The sequence below is a fragment of the Topomyia yanbarensis genome, chromosome 3 (genome assembly GCF_030247195.1).
Source record: "Topomyia yanbarensis strain Yona2022 chromosome 3, ASM3024719v1, whole genome shotgun sequence".
NCBI lineage: Eukaryota > Metazoa > Arthropoda > Insecta > Diptera > Culicidae > Topomyia > Topomyia yanbarensis.
Window position 1 is genome coordinate 91,331,989 of NC_080672.1, and position 19,333 is coordinate 91,351,321.

The window sequence follows — 19,333 nt, forward strand, 5'->3', positions numbered from 1 at the left end:
GTTTCTCAGCTTTCATCAAGTTTTTCATTTGTATTTGAAGCGTCGCGTATGTTGGGAAAAAATCGGGCGGTCCGACCTTCCTTCAAAAGTTCCTTTCAAGTACAATTCTAAGCAATCTCTGCCCACCATGAAGTAGGAGACTGTTCACGGTTGTTCGCGTCGGGTACTCGTTTCGTCTGACCTTTAATCATAGTGCAAATGCATTGTGTAAAACCTGGGGGAAAATGTAGGGACAGAAATATAGAGACACTTGGGGTTTTTGAAGTCCCATGGGGAAATTCCTGCTAGTTTCTAAGATTACCGAGACCAGGAATCACGTACTTCGGTTCTGTAACAGCGCCCTTCAAGGAACACTCTCAGGCCTTTACGAGGAAGCTTAGGAGAGAAAATTTGTTTTCCTATTTCCGAAATTGATAGCCACATTAGAAGATGTTCCCACAACGGGATGGTCAGACTCTCGTAACGTAGAAATTAGTCGTTATCGTAGCGCTCTTTTGCATTTCTTATCGGAGCGATCCTTAAAAGAACGTTACATTTTGCTCCCACATAATTTATATGCAAGATATGTCCAGAGATCATGCGGAGTCTCTCCACAATAGGGAAACTTTTCATGATTTTCTCTGGATTTTCCACAACGTGCCTTGTTTCTACAATAAGTCATTGTAGGTCCAATTGTTTGCAACGACTGCAGATCATGCGTAGCGGCACAAAGATGTGCACAGGTAGACTATCTCCGTCCATAAGATTATAGTTTGGAAGAACAGATTCGGCGAAAGGTTCAAAATGAGGCTGACAGAAAATAACTTGCTTTCAAACACTCCTTGATTTTTCCTGAACGCAATTTTTTGCGAACCAGAACTTTTCACTGGCCGAAGCAAAGGGTTCATGAAGGAGCGAACCCCATACTTCGCAATTAAGACCCCTGTTGGAGACTACACCATCAATCTCTACTTCCCGGGCGGGTACATAGACACGGTACTTCTTCATACGCGGCCAAGTGGTATTTAGTTAAATCTCGCATATATCGATGATGTTAAATGACTTATCTTTGCCCTCATTCAAGTTTGTTATGAATGTATACCAAATTCGTTACTGATACTTTCTGCAAGTATCAGGCAACTAGCAGTTGGGAAATTGGATTCTGAGATGATTATGACTTTCATTGGTTTAGTTTACGATAAAAAATACCCTGAAAAAAAATCAGTTTGGACAAGGAAAAGTTTTTTTCAAAACTTTTTTTCCTTGAAAGTGCCCAACTTGAATTGTTGGGGAAAGGGTAGGTAGGGAACATAATTACTAATCTTGGAACAAAATTTCATCCAAATCAAAGATGGGGTTTTTTGTAAATCGACTTTGAATTTTTCGATTATTTTCTGTGTAGGAGTCGATGAAGATTTTTTTTCAATATTTTTATTCAAAAATTTGAATAATTTTGTGAAAGTCACTCCTACAACATTTTTTTGTAGGATTTGTCATTTTTAGACTATAGCAATTTGAAAAAAGTTGTAAAAAAAGTTTGACCCTTTTCAAAAGACAGAATAGATCATTTTTGGAAAAACAAAGTATGCAAAGTGGCTTTTTGTGACAAAATCTTCATGTACAGAAAGTTTCATTCAAATCTGAGAGAGTGCTGCCAACTCTGAATACGATTTAGCGCAAAATTCGTCATTATAGAGGTTGGGGTCACTTGCCTCTTTTTTCGGGTTAGGAAAATATCTAGAAATATGTGCGGAATCGGTTTTAGTATGAGCTATAAATTTTGAAATAAAAATCCTTAGACTTCACGAAATCTTCTCGGCTTTGAACCACTTATTCTAAAACAAGAAATCGTTACGTCACGTCAACCCTTGAGTACAACTATACTCAGCCAGTCGTTTGTCGAGGAAATTCAAGCTGAGCGGCAACACACCTCAATCAATTTTAAAGCGACCTCGCATCACAGAAACAGCTATCTGTTTTTATAATTACGCCATGGAATGAAACAGTCATCCGACGAACAAGCAATTAGCGTCGTTATTAGAACGGGAACATAAAATAGACCACTAGAGCCAAGCAAGTCACTCTGACTCACGCGGGAAATCTCTTCCTCTACATCTAAAGCGACAGGGATCGCTAAGATAAGGTTGCGCATACCAACGCATTTCAGCAAAAATATTGATCCATTGGGGCACGCGTATACCGTACTTACTGGTGCAATAAACAGGTAACCCAACGTTCGTAATTTATCACCCTATAAAGTCTACCGAAAAGTCACGTGACACCACCATCTAGTGCATATATGAGGTTTGACACTTATATTTATCTTTATTGCTTGCAAGAAAATGTAAATAGACTTATATAACGCAAAAAAAATAAGATTTAATCGAATTTATTAAAAAAGTTGTTATTCGATTAATATCGTCTTTATTTTGTTTAAATAAATGACCTTGTTCATATACCCGTCTCACAGTATCACCACTGTTCTCGCGACCTCTACTCCCGCTATAAATTATAGGTTCCAAACATTTTTATTTTAATTCAAAACAATAAATCGTACAGTCGCGAATGCTGTGTTGACTTTCGCGCATCAAGAGCTGGAGGAAACCCCTGAGGCGGGTAAACCACTAAAATATATCGTCACGCAGCGGGTTTGATTCATAATCATACTCATACATCGTAAAGCGTGAGAATGATTCGTTCTCGAATGGTGATTTGACTCGCTTCTTGAACTAATTCAACAGAGTATATAAAACTAGGCGAAGCGGATATTGGCTACAATAGATGATTAAAAAAAATTCATTTACCAATAATCTAGCGAAACTGCTCAAAAATTAGTAACCGAACCAGAAACAGGTATAAAAGTGGATGTTTAATAACTTTATAACGAATCATGGAGGCGTCATTCAATGGCAAGCCCCTATGCATCACAACAGAGAACACTTCTCACTTCCAGAGTCACATTTTAACGCTCCAAACAGAATGAACCGCGATCGAATCTTCTCTCTGTTTATCGTAGACCACCGCGGGTACATAACTCATACCTCAACCCACCAACAGCATCTATCTTCGCTCCGTACAAATGCCGGCTCGTAGGCCCCGTGTGACTTAGTAGCACGGCAGTATTCGAGTGAACCGCAACATTTGATTCAACACCCGCGGGTACTAAGAGCACATGCCAAAAGTTTGCAGCAGGCGGCTGATTGATTCGCGCGAAATTTTAGAAAAGTGTAACAAATTTAATCATACAAAGTAGCTGCCCGGTTCAACTAGCTGGACATAATTTGTGCTTGTAAATAAAAGTTTGTTATCGTTCAGTTTTGGGAAGTTTCACGTGTGTTCAGTGGGAAGGTGATAATAGTGTGTTGATAAGTTTGTACGTGAGTCATGCATCCAGCGTTCGAAAATGCCGGCACTAGCGAAGGTCTCGAGGTGTGGAGAATTGAGGTGAGCTTAAGCAATTTTCTACCGCCCACCGGAGGGGAACAGTGTACAAACAAAGTTTAAATTAGCCGGTCGTTTCGAAGCAACTGTTTTTATTTCAGTAATGCGTAATGCCAGTGCAAGATAATATGTTTAGTTTACCTGACTTGCTGCTCTGTGTTTATATCGTGTTTATTCTGCTGTTGAATAAACTTTTTAAAATGTGAAAAAATCGTGTTCAGTGGAGCTTCAATCAGCAGCACAGGCAAATAAAATCGATTTCCCGTCCGAATTCAAGGCCATTGTTGGCGGACACCGAAATGTGATCAACAGTTTTGCCACCCTCCTGGGAGGACCACGCCCGCCATTCCGGCGACAAACATCCGACCAGTTGGCAATGTTTCCATCGTCACTGAATCGTTTTGAGCTGCTTTGAACTGTTATTTTGCGTAGTTCAGTACCGTCTAGCTTATTCGAATCGCAATCTATATCAGCATATGGTTAAATAATGATTTCGGTTCCAAAAGCATCTATCATTCAATGCTATCGGATAGGTACTTCAGGCAAGCTGATAAACCTAGATTGTAAAAGGGGGTTTCCACAACGATCCAGGGTGTTTGGTTCGATATTAGGACATATATGAAGGAGCTATTTAGTGCATAATAATGGTTGGTTGTATTTAAATGTATGGCATTTACACAAAATAACAGCTGCTTGAAATAAGCGATTTTCTAGAACAATAAAATAACATAAAATTAGTTCACAAAAATACAATAAAAAATAATTTCTCATTTGCGTTTTCGGTTCTACTACGTCTCATCGGAATCCGACACTAACTTAGTTACGGGACTAAGCTATAGCACTATAACGCTAGATTGACGCTAGCTTCAAAATTACGAAAACACTATTTGTGTTTCTGAGCAAACCCCTGTCCTGCTTGATGTACCATTAATGATTCATTAAATTTCATCAGCTTAATCAGAACTCCTTTTCTTGCGGGACCTCACGCAGGACTAGGGATTTGCTCAGAAACACAGTGTTTTCGGCCTCTGCTTAGTTCTGTCACTAAGTTAATGTCGGGTTCTGATGAGACGAATTCCATAACTAATTTGCACTAGCGGCTATTCGATCAGAAACTGTTTTGGTAAAAAAAAATATTTGTATTTCCCTACTTTAATGTGCTAATATTTAAGAAATGATCAACAAGGTGATCCGTTTTTTTCATTCTTTCTTTATACCAGTTTTTATACTAGGTGGAAGCAAATTTATTAAATTTGGATTAAAAAGCAATTTCGAAATTGCCAAGCATTGTTTTTATTAGGGTTGTGTACCGGTATCGAACATCCTGGGAATACCGACTTATCTTGGGTACCGTAATACCGATTTCGAGCTCAATATTACCCTGACGTTGTGTCCTATCTAGCGTTGACTAAGTTCTTGCTTTAAGGTTCAACTGAGAACACCTCAATGAGCGGCCATCTTGGAAAATAAAAAAAGCAGTTTTCGCTCACGCCGTTGGGAAGATCTTCATGAAAATGAATCAATGTATTCTGGTAGAGTATAACTGATTCATTTTCATGAATATTTTTCCAACGGCGTGAGAAAAAACTGCTTTTTTTCATTTTTAGAGATGGCCACTTTTCCAAGCTTTCTCACTTGAGCCTTAACCCCAAAATAAACGAAATACCTATCCTAAATAAAAACAGGTATCGTTATTTCCAGTGCCATGTAAAACTTTTGATAAAGAATATATCTAACTTAGTGTTAAAACTTGGCGAGAATAAGAATGCCATCACCTCTTATCCGGTAATAACCGAAGTCAAATGACAGACTCATGAGTAGAATGAAGCGATATAAGTAAATTCAAATCGCGAAATTAAAGTTTTTATTTGTCTCCAATTCTTCAATCCACGCTGGGTACTCAGAAGTGTTTGCAGTTTTTGTGGGATATATTGTGAAGAGCGAAAATTTGAAATGATAACAAACTCACGTACGGTAAATGTAATGACTGCTTTTTTCCTTTTTTATTTCGACAAGTTAGTCACATTTTCTTTTTTACATGAGTGATTCGTATTTATGCTACCTATGCTCCACCCCCATCAGCAGAAGACTAAAGTTAAGCCCGTAAGGTATTAAGCCTGTTCTAATGACCCTGCCACTTCTAGTTTTCCGATCTATATACTTCACATCCTTGCTCCCACTTGAGTACTATGGCTCTAAATTTTCATAACTTTCCCTACCCAGTAATCTCTAGCTACTTGAGTGTCGTTAAAATTTAATGACTGCTTTACCTTAGAGTAACTGTAATAATTTGAAAGGAGAGAGAATTGTTTGTTCAGATATGTAGTGTAGTCGAAAACTCGTACTTACAAACTGGAAACTAACTTTACCGCACAGTTTTATCTTGATTAAACCTTTCAATATAAGTGCCCATTTCAAAATGTCGACCAGTTTCCGTCATACTGGACGAAATATTTTAGCTAAAGGGTCCACAATAATTGCAACGACCTTGTTCTAAATTTCAAAGTATTTTCAACGAATGACAAATATGAATTTTTTGAGAATGTTTCATAAGCGAAGTTCTGATTAGTTTCCATTATTCGCTATGTGCCGACGTAATTAGTTTGTGGCGCCACGTATAGTTTCGATTTGCTAACATTTTTCTACAAAAGAACGAACGCCGATTTAGTACATAATTTTAGGCACGATCCGCATGGATCGCTTCGAATGGTAATAACTGTCAATTGCTGGCGTGTGTAAAAAGAAGACGTGGTGTACATAAGAGGAAGAAGCCTTGAAGTTCAAAGGAGAGGATCAGCAAAACCGTACATTAGCATAAGGCTGCTGTACAATGAATTGTGCTCGAGATGTGGTAGTAAAGAGAATCGAATCTAGCCAACTGAGGATACCTTGTTGATTTATTGTTGATCATTGGATTTGTAGTATCTGGCAGCTTCGAGTTCGAAGAAAGTTGCGCCGCTTAAAAATAATTTAATCTAAAAGCGCGCGAAACCTCGGAATCAAATAAGTTGCCACTTTAAAAGAAAAATCTTCAAGTAAAAAGTGAAATTTTCTTCCAAAGTAGATGACACATCAAACATGCTTTGTTGATCAAAATACTTGCTAAGCATTTAATTTTTTTTGCAGGCATTTTGCATTGAGTTCGTGAAAGCTAGGTTTGCTAGAATAAACTTTACTTTTCAAGTAACCCCAAAGAAAAAAATCTGGTACCGTTAAATCCGGAGAACGAGAAGTCCATTCCAAATCACCATTTTTTGAGACAACGCGTTCTGGGAATTTGCTCTGCAAGGACTTGATTGTAGCGGCTGCGGTGTGGAAATAGAAGTTTTTCAGACCTTTTTTTCTGCATTTGTTGACAGAGAAAATGCGCCAAAATCCAACGGTAGCGCGTCGATAGTCTCTCCCTCTTGTAAAAAATAAGGACCTATGATTGTTTTGGAGCACACTCCTGTTTTATCGCGTTCTTTTGGTGTAAATCGACTCCTAGCTAAAATCGCACTAAATGACGTTTCAGAATTGTGTTTATCTGTCAAAAGCGGCTGGAAAATGGCGGAGTTGTTCAATGTTGAAATAGGATACATCCAGATTGTCTGTATTGTCCCTTCCGAAGGAAGACGTAACCCCATATTTTCACCTCAGAAAATTTTGACTACTTCGGCGGAGATTGAAACCAGATCCACTGGGGTGAGTAGCGGTCACGCCTAACATTTAACCACCGGCACCGTCTATGGTTGGTAGATTGTTGATTTTCTTCCATCTCGACCGGATTGACAACTGAAAAACTTTACAAATGTAAACAATATACTCTAAAGAGAACCAGAATAAAATTTGGTTCGTTCTGGTCAAGTATGAACAAAGTTACGCTAGTTTGAAAGTGTCGCAATAATTATCGATCCACCTTTTACGAAGTATATTACCTGCCCATCTTTTTGCACATGCGTGTGGGACAAAGATGCTATGATCTGTCCCTTAAATGGATTTTTCGGGCCAGTTGCTAAGAAAATCGGTATATTTCAGCTATTTACAGGGTGTAGACAGGTACAACAGTTTTGCTTCACTATCCTCTAAGTTATCTTTCAATATATTAAATCTCCCTTAATAGGTGTTTCTGCCTTCGTATTATTTACGTTTATATTTTACGCCGGACTTGAAGCCCGTAGATGAATAAACTCTGTTGATAAAATTATGTCTTAAGCAAGCAAATGATGTTACTGGCGGTAAGCCTTTTACGAAGGGCTACTGTGTCTACATACCCGCTCATACTATTACGATCGACGGTGTATTCACCCATTCGATTTCGCTGCTTAAAGGACCCACGTGTGCGAAAATCTCAAATAGAAATCGCACGGGGTGGAATAAAATTGAATGGCCCTTCAAGTCTGTATCGGGTATTCTTTGATGGAACTGTTATGCCTAATTACGTCTTGTTCGACAAGGTTTGTATCCATCTATTTCGCTATGTGCAACGCAGCATGCATTTCACTAAACTCAAAAGGGTGGGCCATTGTAGCAATAATCTCCTGATGTGTAAAGTGCACAGAAAATGATTAAAATGACTCTTGCATTGAGAATGCAGAAAAGTGTGCATATTGTGGGAAGAGTCCACATGATCTGCTACCATGTCCCGCGCACGAACAGAAAATCTGAAGTGTTCTCTTAAAAGATACTAGAAGCATAATTTTGCAAAATTTTACGCCAATCGCCACGGTAAATCGTTATGCAGTCTTGGAGGAGTGTGGTCCTGAGGATATGTGTAACTGCTCCTAAAAACTGTAAGCTAAGATAGTAAAGAATAAAATTTTTCTCTTAAGAGGTCGTCAAATACAACAGTTCGAGATAACACTGACACAAAGCCGAAGCAAACAGCCTCTGGTCCTAGAAATTTGAGATCAAACAAGAAGGTCTTAAGTGGTTTAACGTTTCAACCAGAGATACAACTTAGTGCAGAACTGGTTAGGTTTAGGTTGGGCACCGGTCACTTTGTGTTAAAGCTGAACTCCTCCAGGCACCGGGGAGGATTGAATTCTTACTGCTCGGCTTGGGGTTGTCTACTCGATGATAATCGATCTAGTGTACCTCACAATCAATGGCGTAGGCGAGGGGGAGGTTTGGGGGTTAAAACCCCCTCTAAACAAAAATTAATTGGATTGAAGAAAAAACTTGTTGATGCTGACTAATATAATTAAATTTTCCAATAATAATTATCTGATCAATTCTTAATCTAATGATTGTTTTAAGAATCACAGAGACTTTTGCAAAATTGTGAGAATGGGATCTTGTAACTGATCTCGTAGCCGGGATCCCATAATTGTATCTGCATGAGAAATAATATAAAATACCTCCAATAGAAACTGATTCCAGCAATCTGAAACTAATCATAATATTAAGAATTTCAATGAAGTGAGCTCAAACTTTTGAAGAGATATACTGAAATATGGACAGTGACATTTGTTTGAATGGAAACTGAAGTTGGAATAAATTGAATGCCTATGAAATTGCAGAAATTTCAATTTGCTGAAAATGTTTTTTGAAGAATGCATAAAGTTGAGACGAAAACTTATGATACATTCATTCGTGACGTGCACAACGATTTGACGAATCTTCATTCGACAAATATGTTATAACTTTATCAAATGAACGCCTACATTGAAACTTATTACAGATTCGGAAAGTAGACAAAATTTCACGAAAGATTCAATCAACATAAACTGAATATACTAGAATTTGATGATTTGAGTTTTATTGAAATTCGTTAAAAGTTCTAATTTGTGACGCGTTGTAACGTCACGTTACATTATCGGTCTTCTTCCAGTATATTCAGTTAATATTGATTGAATCTTTCGTGAAATTTTGTCTACTTTCTGAATCTGTAATAAGTTTCGATGTAGACGTTTATTTGATAAAGTTATAACATATTTGTTGTATGAATATTCGTCTTTCAGGAAACTAACTGCTTCAAATATTTAGGAATTCACTTAGACCCCTCACTTTCCTGGATTGAGCATATAACATCTATAGAGAGAAAAGTTGCATCGTTATGTGGGGCTATGCGTAAAGTATGCTCTTTTGTTCCCCAGCATGTACTTCTAAAATTTTATTATGCGCACATCCACTCATTGCTGAACTACCTTGTATCTGTGTGGGGCCGTGCCAGTATCTCGAATCTGAAAAAGCTACAAACGCTTCAAAACAGATGTCTTAAAATTATTTATAAAAAACCATTTATGTACCCTACTATTTTGTTATACAATAATAATGCCCATAACATTTTACCTTTGCTTGGGTTGACTAACTACCAAACAATAATGTACATCCACAATGCTTTGCATAGTACTATTGCTCATAATAATCTAGAATTTACAACAGGCATTCGAGCTCACAGCACTAGACAAGCCAATCATTTATTATACTCCAGAGTATCCACGAACCTTGGTCAAAGACGCATTTCTTTCATCGGACCTAAGTTATTCAACCAGCTTCCTACGGATTTAAAGCAAATAACATGTCGCACTCGTTTCCAAGCAAAATTGAAACTAATTTTAAAAAATAAAATAGGAGAATTTTTAATATAAACTTCGTTCACCACCAATCGAGCTTATTCCTTTAGCTATAATTGGTTAACATTTTTTAAATAAAAACAATTGACAAATGCATTTTTTATAGCAATAAGTAATAAATAAATTTAAATTATTATGAGCTTCCTGCAAAGCTACGATGGGACCCTTAAAAGGATTCTTTTCCGCTGGGTACTCGCCGTAGCTTCTTGTCAAATTTTGTGTTTTGTCGGTCTCGTATTGTTTTTTTTTTGTTCTCAGCGTTTCCGCGATTCGTAACTTTGTTTTGTTGTGCTGACCTTTTTTTTGTACGCTGAGAACTAATGTGTCCACTACCAGGGGGCTCCGTTTGTGAGCTTTTTGGTGTGGGGGTAAGAGGCGGGCTATTAAAAAAAAAAAATCGTTGTAACGTCACGAAAGAATGTCATAGGCTTATTAACGAAAATAACACTTTCGGAAAGTAGAAGAACAATTACGGAAAATAGCGCTTCAGTTTGTCTCTAGTAGGTTAGGATCGATTTTCATGAACATTTTTTTATATTACCAATTATAAGAATATTTGAGGTCAAGGTCACGTCATTTTGAAACCGGCAACTTTGGAGGTTCGAAAAGTTTTACAACCTCAAACAGCACATAGTCTGATAAAAGATTGGCCTTATATTCTCCTAGAAGTAGTCATGGAGAATTAACTTTTCAAACAAGTTTAATTCAATACTTAATGCCTTCAGTAAAGTTTGCGAGAGTGTTATTGTGATGTTACTGTATACGATAAATCTCTTGTTTATAAACAATAATATTCACATTTATCGAAGGTTTGAGTTGCTGAATCCTAAAACAAAAAATTATTTCGAAGAAAATTTGATTCCAGAAAGTTTTGTAAATATCGTTTTATAACTCGATATGCTGCATACATACCTTCAACAAAGTTGATTTAAATGGGATTCTCAAAAACTTTTCACATTGTCTCTTACTTTTTTCCTCATGATGACTTCTAGGTGAATGCATTATTAATATTAAAATATCAGAATACGCAAAGTTTTATGTAAAAAAACTTTTTCGAAGTTTTTAAACCTTGATGGCGTTTTCGGTATTATGTCATTTTAGCCGTAAATAAACAATTATTCCACTTTAAAAATGTACATTCTTTAACTTTTAAAACATATTATACGAGAAAGTTAGCTATGGAGGTTTGAAAGATATTCTACATTGATTCTTCTTGTTTGTAGATTGTTTTATCGAAGTTAATCAAACTCTGGCATTTTCATAAAATCAGGGCTGGCGAAACAGTTTTTTCTCGAGTGTGTGGAGAGATCTGGTGTGATTTCTACTCTTAGTGACAAAAGTTCAGACATGGTTTATGTAAGTGAAACTGAAAATTTCCGGATAATACCTGATGGCTACTTGGAAATACCCTTTGTTAACGAGCTGTGTGACCGACGGCTCAGCGAAAATGTGTTTGTTAATTACTGATACCACAAATGTTTCACGGTTAAGTACCAATTACTCTATTCTTTCAAATTTCAAAAATATGATCGAACTATTTAGTTCAATCATGAGACGCTATGGTTGAAAAGTATTTTGATTGTTTTCGTATAGCTATCAAATGGTTTACAATATCGCCTTGATGTCGAAGAAAAAGTTATAGAAAATGGTATGGGCCTTTTGAAAAACCTATTTTTGTTGTTGGAGAAATGCGAATAACTTCTGAAATGGTCGTAATAAAACAAAAGGATTGTGTTGTTAGAACAAAATGTAAAATATCTCGAGAACTACTACGTTTCAGAAAATTTTTGTTATGAGCATTTTAATTTAAAATGTCATTTAGGATCAAATTCAAAAAGAAAATTGTATTTTTGACTGCAAATAGTATGAATTAAAAAAATATGTCAAAAGTTGTTGTTAGGAAAACTTTTTTATTGAAAGCTTCCCCATGATCCAAATACACTGAAAAAGTTTCTTTCGCGTCTTTAAAACGATAAACATTAGATTTTTGACATTTGATGATGGTGTAACACGAATAACTTTTAAAAAGGGCATAATCATACAATCAACTTTTGTGTTGGAACAAAATTCGAAAACTCTCGCATTTTGGAAGATTCTAAATGCGCTTTGATTTAAAACGATACTTAGAATTATATTCTGTAATAAAATTACAATTGATAACGCGGTTATTGGTACCAGTTTGTCGACAGATTAACGAGAGAAATAATATTTCATCTGGTGGCTAGGTCCTACGTAGTGTATTCTATTCAACCGTTGATCAGAATATACAGAACTAAGAATCCTTTTTCGGCGACAACAGCATTTTATATATATCTACACTCAAACAATTAATGTTTCGCGATGAAACGATAATACTTTATTTAAACGTAATGATTGCTTTTTGAACACACACATTAATCTGACAGGAAAGATGCTCGCGCTAAGCATTGTAGTGCGGTTATCACTGTAGCGTTCGTTAGATGATGACCGCTATGCATCGCTTCTATGCTAATTATTATGACAGTAGGGTTGTTCTATGCTAATTATTATGACAGTTTGCATTGTTCCATTCCGGGTAATCAGAAGGTACAGTTAGGCATTAGAAGATGATATTTTTGAAAGATCGCGTTGCTTCAACGCGTTTTTCAGTATTTATTGTCAGAGGACGCTCTAAAATTGGCAAATTTCGTAGAACAATGGATGTTTAGTAATCCCCAAGGCACAAACAAGCCTTGCTTCAAGGGGATGGATGGATAAGGTTCGTGACTTCATTCAGATGATATCTCGGGTCATGTCCAGTCATTATACCTTGACTGAGCATCTCCGGTGTATTGGGGTAGTGGAGAGCGATCTCTGCGCTTACGACTTGGTGACGATTATCGCAACATTAAACATGTTGTCTGGTCGTGCGCCTAGTCCCCTAGCGCCAAATCTCCTTTAAACGAATACCTTCTGCCTCGTTCCAGTCCGAGATGTGCTAGCTATACTTCATTTCCCTATATGTTTCTGATATACAGATTTTTAAACACGATAGATAGACAAATTTAGTTATCTCTTCTCATTTAGTTGATATGCTAACAGCTACCTGGTAATCTGGTCCCAAAATAGTTCCCAGCGGATCCAAGAAGGGCAGTCAGCGATACGGTTCATGATGTCCTGTAGTATTCTTCCGTTTGACAAAAAGCCGCAAGTTCAATTTCTTATTTCCCTAACATTGTTGTCCGCCCTCTCTTCACTTTCCCTGATACTGTCTCTGCTACTCTGATGTTGAAATCAATTCCTCTTGTGTACATTTTTTTGCCCTCCATATAATAAGCCTAATAGTGAATCTCCTTGTTTCAATTGTCAATCAAATAAGAGTTCGTGCTAAAAAATAAGAAATTGTATATCTAATCTTTGAAAGTATTTCTAACTGCATCCTTTAGTTTGAATAAAAATGCATCAATATTTTTTCTGCATATCGATCTGAATTCTTTGTTTTAAGATATTCTTCTTAGTATTACTAAAAAAATAAGTTTAAATTTTAAACAAATCCTAATTATTATACCATATTTTCAAGAAATATCATAATTTATGAACGAAATTTGTATCTCAATAAAAATAAAATTATTGTGTATCGAGAATTTCAGCCGCGTGCATTTTGTGCGCAAGACGGTGCGGTTAATTTCAGGTTTTAGTTTGATCCAAACTTTCGCGTGGGTCTTTCCCCTCTCGGTTATTTTCGAGTGGGTAGTACTACCCATACTACCCCCACCAAACCAAATTTCTGGTAACGCCATTGATTGGATTGTTGCAGTGAGAAAAGAGGCACATAATAGAATATTTATTTTCAGTTATGGTGAAAATTGTGACATTTCTGCTTGAGGGGAGTACTTTGGGTAATACTACGTTCACACTACGAGTTAAAACGTGTTTTAACGCTATCTTGATGACATTTTTCTTGTTTCCAATTATTATAACATGTTTTAACTCTGTAGTGTGAACGTAGTATAAAGCGAATTGACCAAAACTTTTGTGTGTTATAATGTATCATTTCAATAACATTCTGTAATTTTTTCATGCAAAACGTCTCTGGAAAAAACACGATTTACGGTGTTACCTGCTATTCAAAAACCACTTAAACGATTCATTTCAAATTTTACATACACATTCTATGTGAAAATTACCTAACCCCTACGTTGAGTTTTTCAGATAATTTTTCGATTAAGGGGTTTTTTACTCATAAAATGGCGGAAATTTTTCGAAAAAAAAAATAACAATTTTTACTTCAAATGTGTAAAAATCGCCCTTAATTGTACAACTATCTCAAAAACTCAACGTGGTGGTTAGGTATTCTTCACATAAACTGTGTATGCAAATTTTGAAGTAAACTGGTTAAGTAGTTTTTGAATGGCAGGTAACACCGCAAATTGTTTTTTTTTCCAGAGACGTTCTTCAAAAAGCTTCATCACTGAGTCGCTTGTGGATATTTTTGCATAAAAAAATTACACAATGTTATTGAAATGATACATTGTAACACATAAAAGTTTTGGTCAATTTGCTTTACCCAAAGTTGTAAAAAAAAATTGCAAAGAAAGAGTTTTTTCTTGCTGAACAGTTGATCAACAAATGGTGCGGCCCTTCCCCTAATAGAGCCAAAATACGCCCATTACCCTACAGTTATTCACGCAGACAAAGTTTACACTTTGTGCCATGGTTATGTACTCTTGATGTATCAGTACTTAGTGGTTCCAAGAATAATCTTCTAAAGCCTTGTTTTGATGCAATAATATCTATCTATCAAACCTCAAGTTCCTCTTGATCCACAAGTACTCCTTTTGGATCAGGAAATACAGTCACGAAAATAGCTATCTAAATATTCAATTTGCTGGTTAAAGTTTTTTCTTCATTTGGGATGGATGACTTTCAAGCTTTAAAACCCCTCCCTTGGCAATCCCATTCATGTGAATACAAATAGATACAAAAAAATAGAATTCCAGATTGAAACACAGATGTTTTTCGAGTAGTAGTCTCTCAAGCAGGGATGCCAACGGTACCGATAAACTACATTTTTTTCGGTATATTTACATTTGCACAAGCCGTACAGCCCGCTACAGCGACGCATCACTACAGCTCTTGCCAGAACGGTAACCAAACCGAGTACATTTTCCCGTACAGCAGTAGAATACATTTTTGTTTTGCTGCTGTACTCCGACTGCTCGGTGAGAGTGTGGCGTAGTAAAGTTTGTTCTATCGCTTTATACATTTTTCTCTGCATAGTCAAAGAGAGAGGTCCGCACACGAAAGCGTTAATGCCAGCTGTGGCGTACGTGAGCCGCATTCATTGTCGTCATTTTTGAATAAAAATATTAAAAAGATTGAAAATATTAAAAAAATGTAAAATAAGGAAAGAGAAGCTGTACCGCTCGCGTCTGGTGGCTGTACTGGGGACAGTAGTTTCTTCTCATGTTACTGCTTTGCACACAGGCAGCCGTACAGCGCTGGACGTCCTGCACTAGCGGACGACAGCAGCATAAAGAGAGAAATGAGAATGTAGGCAGAAAAATTACAGCCGCAGAAAAGGTAGGCATTTTGCATCCTTGCTCTCAAGCTCATCTGGTAGATTGTGGCGAATGTCGTAAAGTTTATGACACCTAAAATGTATTCCCGTGGCGAATGAATGAACGCTAAATTTACGCCTGGGTTCATTGGGCGAAATTTTATAGCACTACATCTGAAATTTATTAGATATAGGTACAGATAAAAACACTGCTCCTATCAACTTGAACCATCATTTCGCGTAAATACGTAATTATGAAACTAAACAAGTTTGATAAGATAGTGACACCGTGAATTGCTACCATGTGGGATAAGAACACACTTCAAATGAAAACCACGCTTTCAACAGTGCACATTCGCAAAATTGAATCCGCATGATATTTGAAACACTGCTGGGCGGAAACCGTTCAGATTTATGGCCCAACACAAACGCGACCTTGAAAACCAAAGCCAAGCATCCGCTGAAGACTACCGAAACAAAAAAAATAATGAAGCGACTTCGCTAATTTTCGTCGTGTTTCGCCATTTGTCAAGAGTGGGGCATTAATTATCATCACATCCACCTTGCAACTTATTCGCGTTTTTTTTCTTTCTTTGAACCGATACAATTACCAGGAATCGTGTAGTTTCCACACTGCCCAGATCCACATTCGATGCGTGTGACGTAGAAACCAGTTTTTGCGGGCGGAATTAAAAACACATGTCGAGTATATCGATGACATATGACTAATTTCAATATATTGTCTATTTTCAGAACTTCGAACCAGTGCCAGTACCGAAGAAGACTTATGGGAAATTCTACACCGGAGATTCCTATATCGTATTGAATGTAAGATTCATCATCCATTATTATTAAGCTAACGATTAATTCAAAATACGACTTTCCAGACCAAAGTGACCAGAGGTAAAGCCTTCTCGTGGGACATACATTTTTGGCTGGGCTCGGAGACCAGCCAGGATGAGGCCGGCTCAGCGGCTTTCCTGACCGTCCAACTGGACGATCGTCACAACGGAGCCCCGGTGCAGCATCGTGAGGTTCAGGATCACGAATCTAGTCTGTTTCTAAGTTACTTCCCCGGTGGCGTTCGATACGCCGAGGGCGGTGTACAGAGTGGCTTCAATGAGGTCGAAACCAATGCCGCCGGAGAGAAGCGTCTGTTTCACGTCAAGGGTTCCAAGAATGTGCGAGTGCGACAGGTGCCGGTAGGAATCGCTTCCATGAACACGGGCGATTGTTTTATCTTGAATGGTGGTTACGATATTTACATCTATGTGGGACCGAGGTCAAAGCGGGTGGAGAAAATAAAGGCCATTAGTGCTGCCTGTCAGATCCGAGACCAAGACCATGCGGGCCGAGCCAATGTGCATATAGTTGGTGAGATAGTGGCAAATTAATTGAGTTCTATGAAGGTTTAATATTGGTACCTTTTGTATTACAGATGAATTTGCGAGTGCCGCCGATCAGCAGGAATTTTTCGATGCCCTCGGCGAAGGATCACCGGATGAAGTGGTAGAAGAATCGGAATGTGATGATGAGTATGAAGAGAGTGTTTCTAAATCGGTCACCTTGTACAAAGTTTCCGATGCTAGTGGTAGTCTGGAAATTATTCCCGTTGGTGAACGGCCTCTGAAACAGAGCATGCTAGACTCTGACGTAAGTTTTCCTGGTCAAAGTTGATTTTTCCTCAAGTAACAGTGAATTAATCACACATTTTCAGCAGGACTGCTTTATTCTGGATACCGGTGCATCTGGAATATTTGTATGGGTTGGAAAAGGGGCAACCGCACAAGAACGAGCACAATCTATGGTTAAAGCACAGGAATTCATCTCCAGCAAAGGCTACCCGGTGACTACCCAGGTGCACCGTGTGATTGAGAATGGTGAGAAAACCGATTTCAAACAATATTTTGCCAGCTGGCAAGATAAGGGACTTGCCCATAGTCACCTGATTAAAGCAGCAATGGACGACGATAGTTCGGATGGTGGCGAAGAACGGGAGTTCGACCCCGAAATATTACATATGTTTAAAAAGAACGGAGGCCGAGCCCTTGGTTTCATGCCGGATAACGGCCAGGGAGAAGCGGAAATTTGGCGCGTCGAGAATTTCGAGCTGATTCCTTGCGAGCCACAAACCTATGGAATGTTTTTCGGAGGCGATTCGTACGTCATCAAGTATGAATACCGTAATAAACGGGGCGGTCACGGTTATATCCTGTACTACTGGCTAGGTAACGAATCAACTACAGACGAAAAAGCGGCCGCAGCTATGCACACAGTCCGTTTGGACAACGAACTGAACGGGAAAGCGATTCAGGTTCGGGTAACCCAAGGCAACGAACCGCGACACTTCTTGAAGATCTTCAAGGGCAAACTAATCAACTTCACCGGAGGACATGCATCTGGTTTCAAAAATATTCACGATCATGATTCGTACGACGTTGACGGAACGCGACTGTTCCGAATCAGAGGAACTTGCTCCGACGATGTCCGAGCCGATCAGCTTCCGGAGGTCGCCAGCTCGCTAGCTTCTGATGATGTTTTCATCCTTGAAACTCCATCCGCAACCTACATCTGGCATGGTGTCGGTGCTTCCGAGTCAGAGAAAGAAATGGCAGCTAAAATTGTTTGGATCATCTCACCTAACGTAACGCCTCAGCTGATCTCCGAAGGTGCTGAACCGGACGAGTTCTGGACTGCTCTCGGCGGACAGGGAGATTACGATCGAGAACTCGATCCAGCTGGGCCACCTTTCTTGAACCCACGACTGTTCCACTGTAGAATACTGTTCAACAAGCGTCTCCGAGTGGAGGAGGTTCCTCATTTTGAGCAAGATGTAACCTGTCAATCTTATCCTGTAACCGTTTAATAACACCCATTATATTTTGTTTAGGATCTCAACGTAGACGACGTCATGGTACTGGACGGCGGTGACGAAATCTATGTCTGGATCGGTAACGGAGCCACCGAAGAGGAACGCACCAAATCGATCGACATGGCCAAACAGTACATCCGAACGGATCCATCCGAGCGAAATGAGCACACCGTTCCGATCATCATACTAAAACAGGGCGAAGAGCCTCGTAGTTTCAAGCGAATGTTCCCCTCGTGGAATGATGGTCACTGGGAGGTTAGTCGTTAGTCAATCTGGCAGCTTTGTTTTGAGTTATGCTCTTGGTTGTCGTAGCGTAGATGTTTTTTTTTATTCTTGCCTACCCTCACCATCGTAGGTCTTGTGAAAGTGCAACTGTTCTCAAAATCACTTTTTAGATAGTACCCACACTAGTCGGACTGCTAATAGTTAGTCTCTTGATCCACCAGGCGATAACATAAGTATAATATGAGACGCATGAAAGGATCAAAACTTGGCTTTGGTAGTGATATTTCTTCTATATCCACTAACATTTCTGTTACTTGATATGATCGTACTAATAACTTTTCCCTATTAACAAATTCGTTTCTAGTCGTAAAACTGATGCGCTTGCATGTGTAACTTCCTTGCTATAGCATGATGTAGTGTGCTCCTGTACAGTGTCAAACGTGAATTATTAGTTGCATCCTAACTATGGTATGGATTATAGTTTAGTGTACGGTGTACTGCGCCCCCATTTTTCAAGTTTTCAAACTAATCGTTGCAACACTTGTTATACCTACCTTTCCACAGTCGCAGCCATCGTACGAGACTATAAGGCAACAGGCCTTGGACCAAAACCAACCTCGCGTGTAAAGTGAACAAACAATATATCCGCACAAACATGCATATTTATTTTCTGTAATAAATCGAACATTTTTTCTTGTCAACTTACACAAATAAAGTATTTGTTCAAAGCAGTAATTGAGT

The 19,333-nt window shown here is 38.3% G+C and overlaps 1 protein-coding gene across 2 annotated transcripts; it reads left to right on the plus strand.

Annotated features, from left to right (window-relative positions):
- The first annotated feature begins 3,072 nt into the window (after window positions 1–3,072).
- LOC131688854 (gelsolin, cytoplasmic) lies at window positions 3,073–19,327 on the plus strand. Of its 2 annotated transcripts, none has more exons than XM_058973428.1 (7): window positions 3,073–3,423; window positions 16,249–16,323; window positions 16,383–16,869; window positions 16,934–17,148; window positions 17,213–18,328; window positions 18,386–18,622; window positions 19,157–19,327. In XM_058973428.1, the coding sequence occupies exons 1-7, from the start codon at window positions 3,364–3,366 to the stop codon at window positions 19,217–19,219; spliced, it is 2,253 nt and encodes a 750-aa protein (XP_058829411.1). In that variant the 5' UTR covers window positions 3,073–3,363; the 3' UTR covers window positions 19,220–19,327. The 2 variants fall into 2 exon arrangements, with proteins under 2 accessions (XP_058829411.1, XP_058829412.1); XM_058973429.1 differs by having other exon boundaries at window positions 3,074–3,423; window positions 17,216–18,328.
- The last annotated feature ends 6 nt before the right edge of the window (window positions 19,328–19,333 follow it).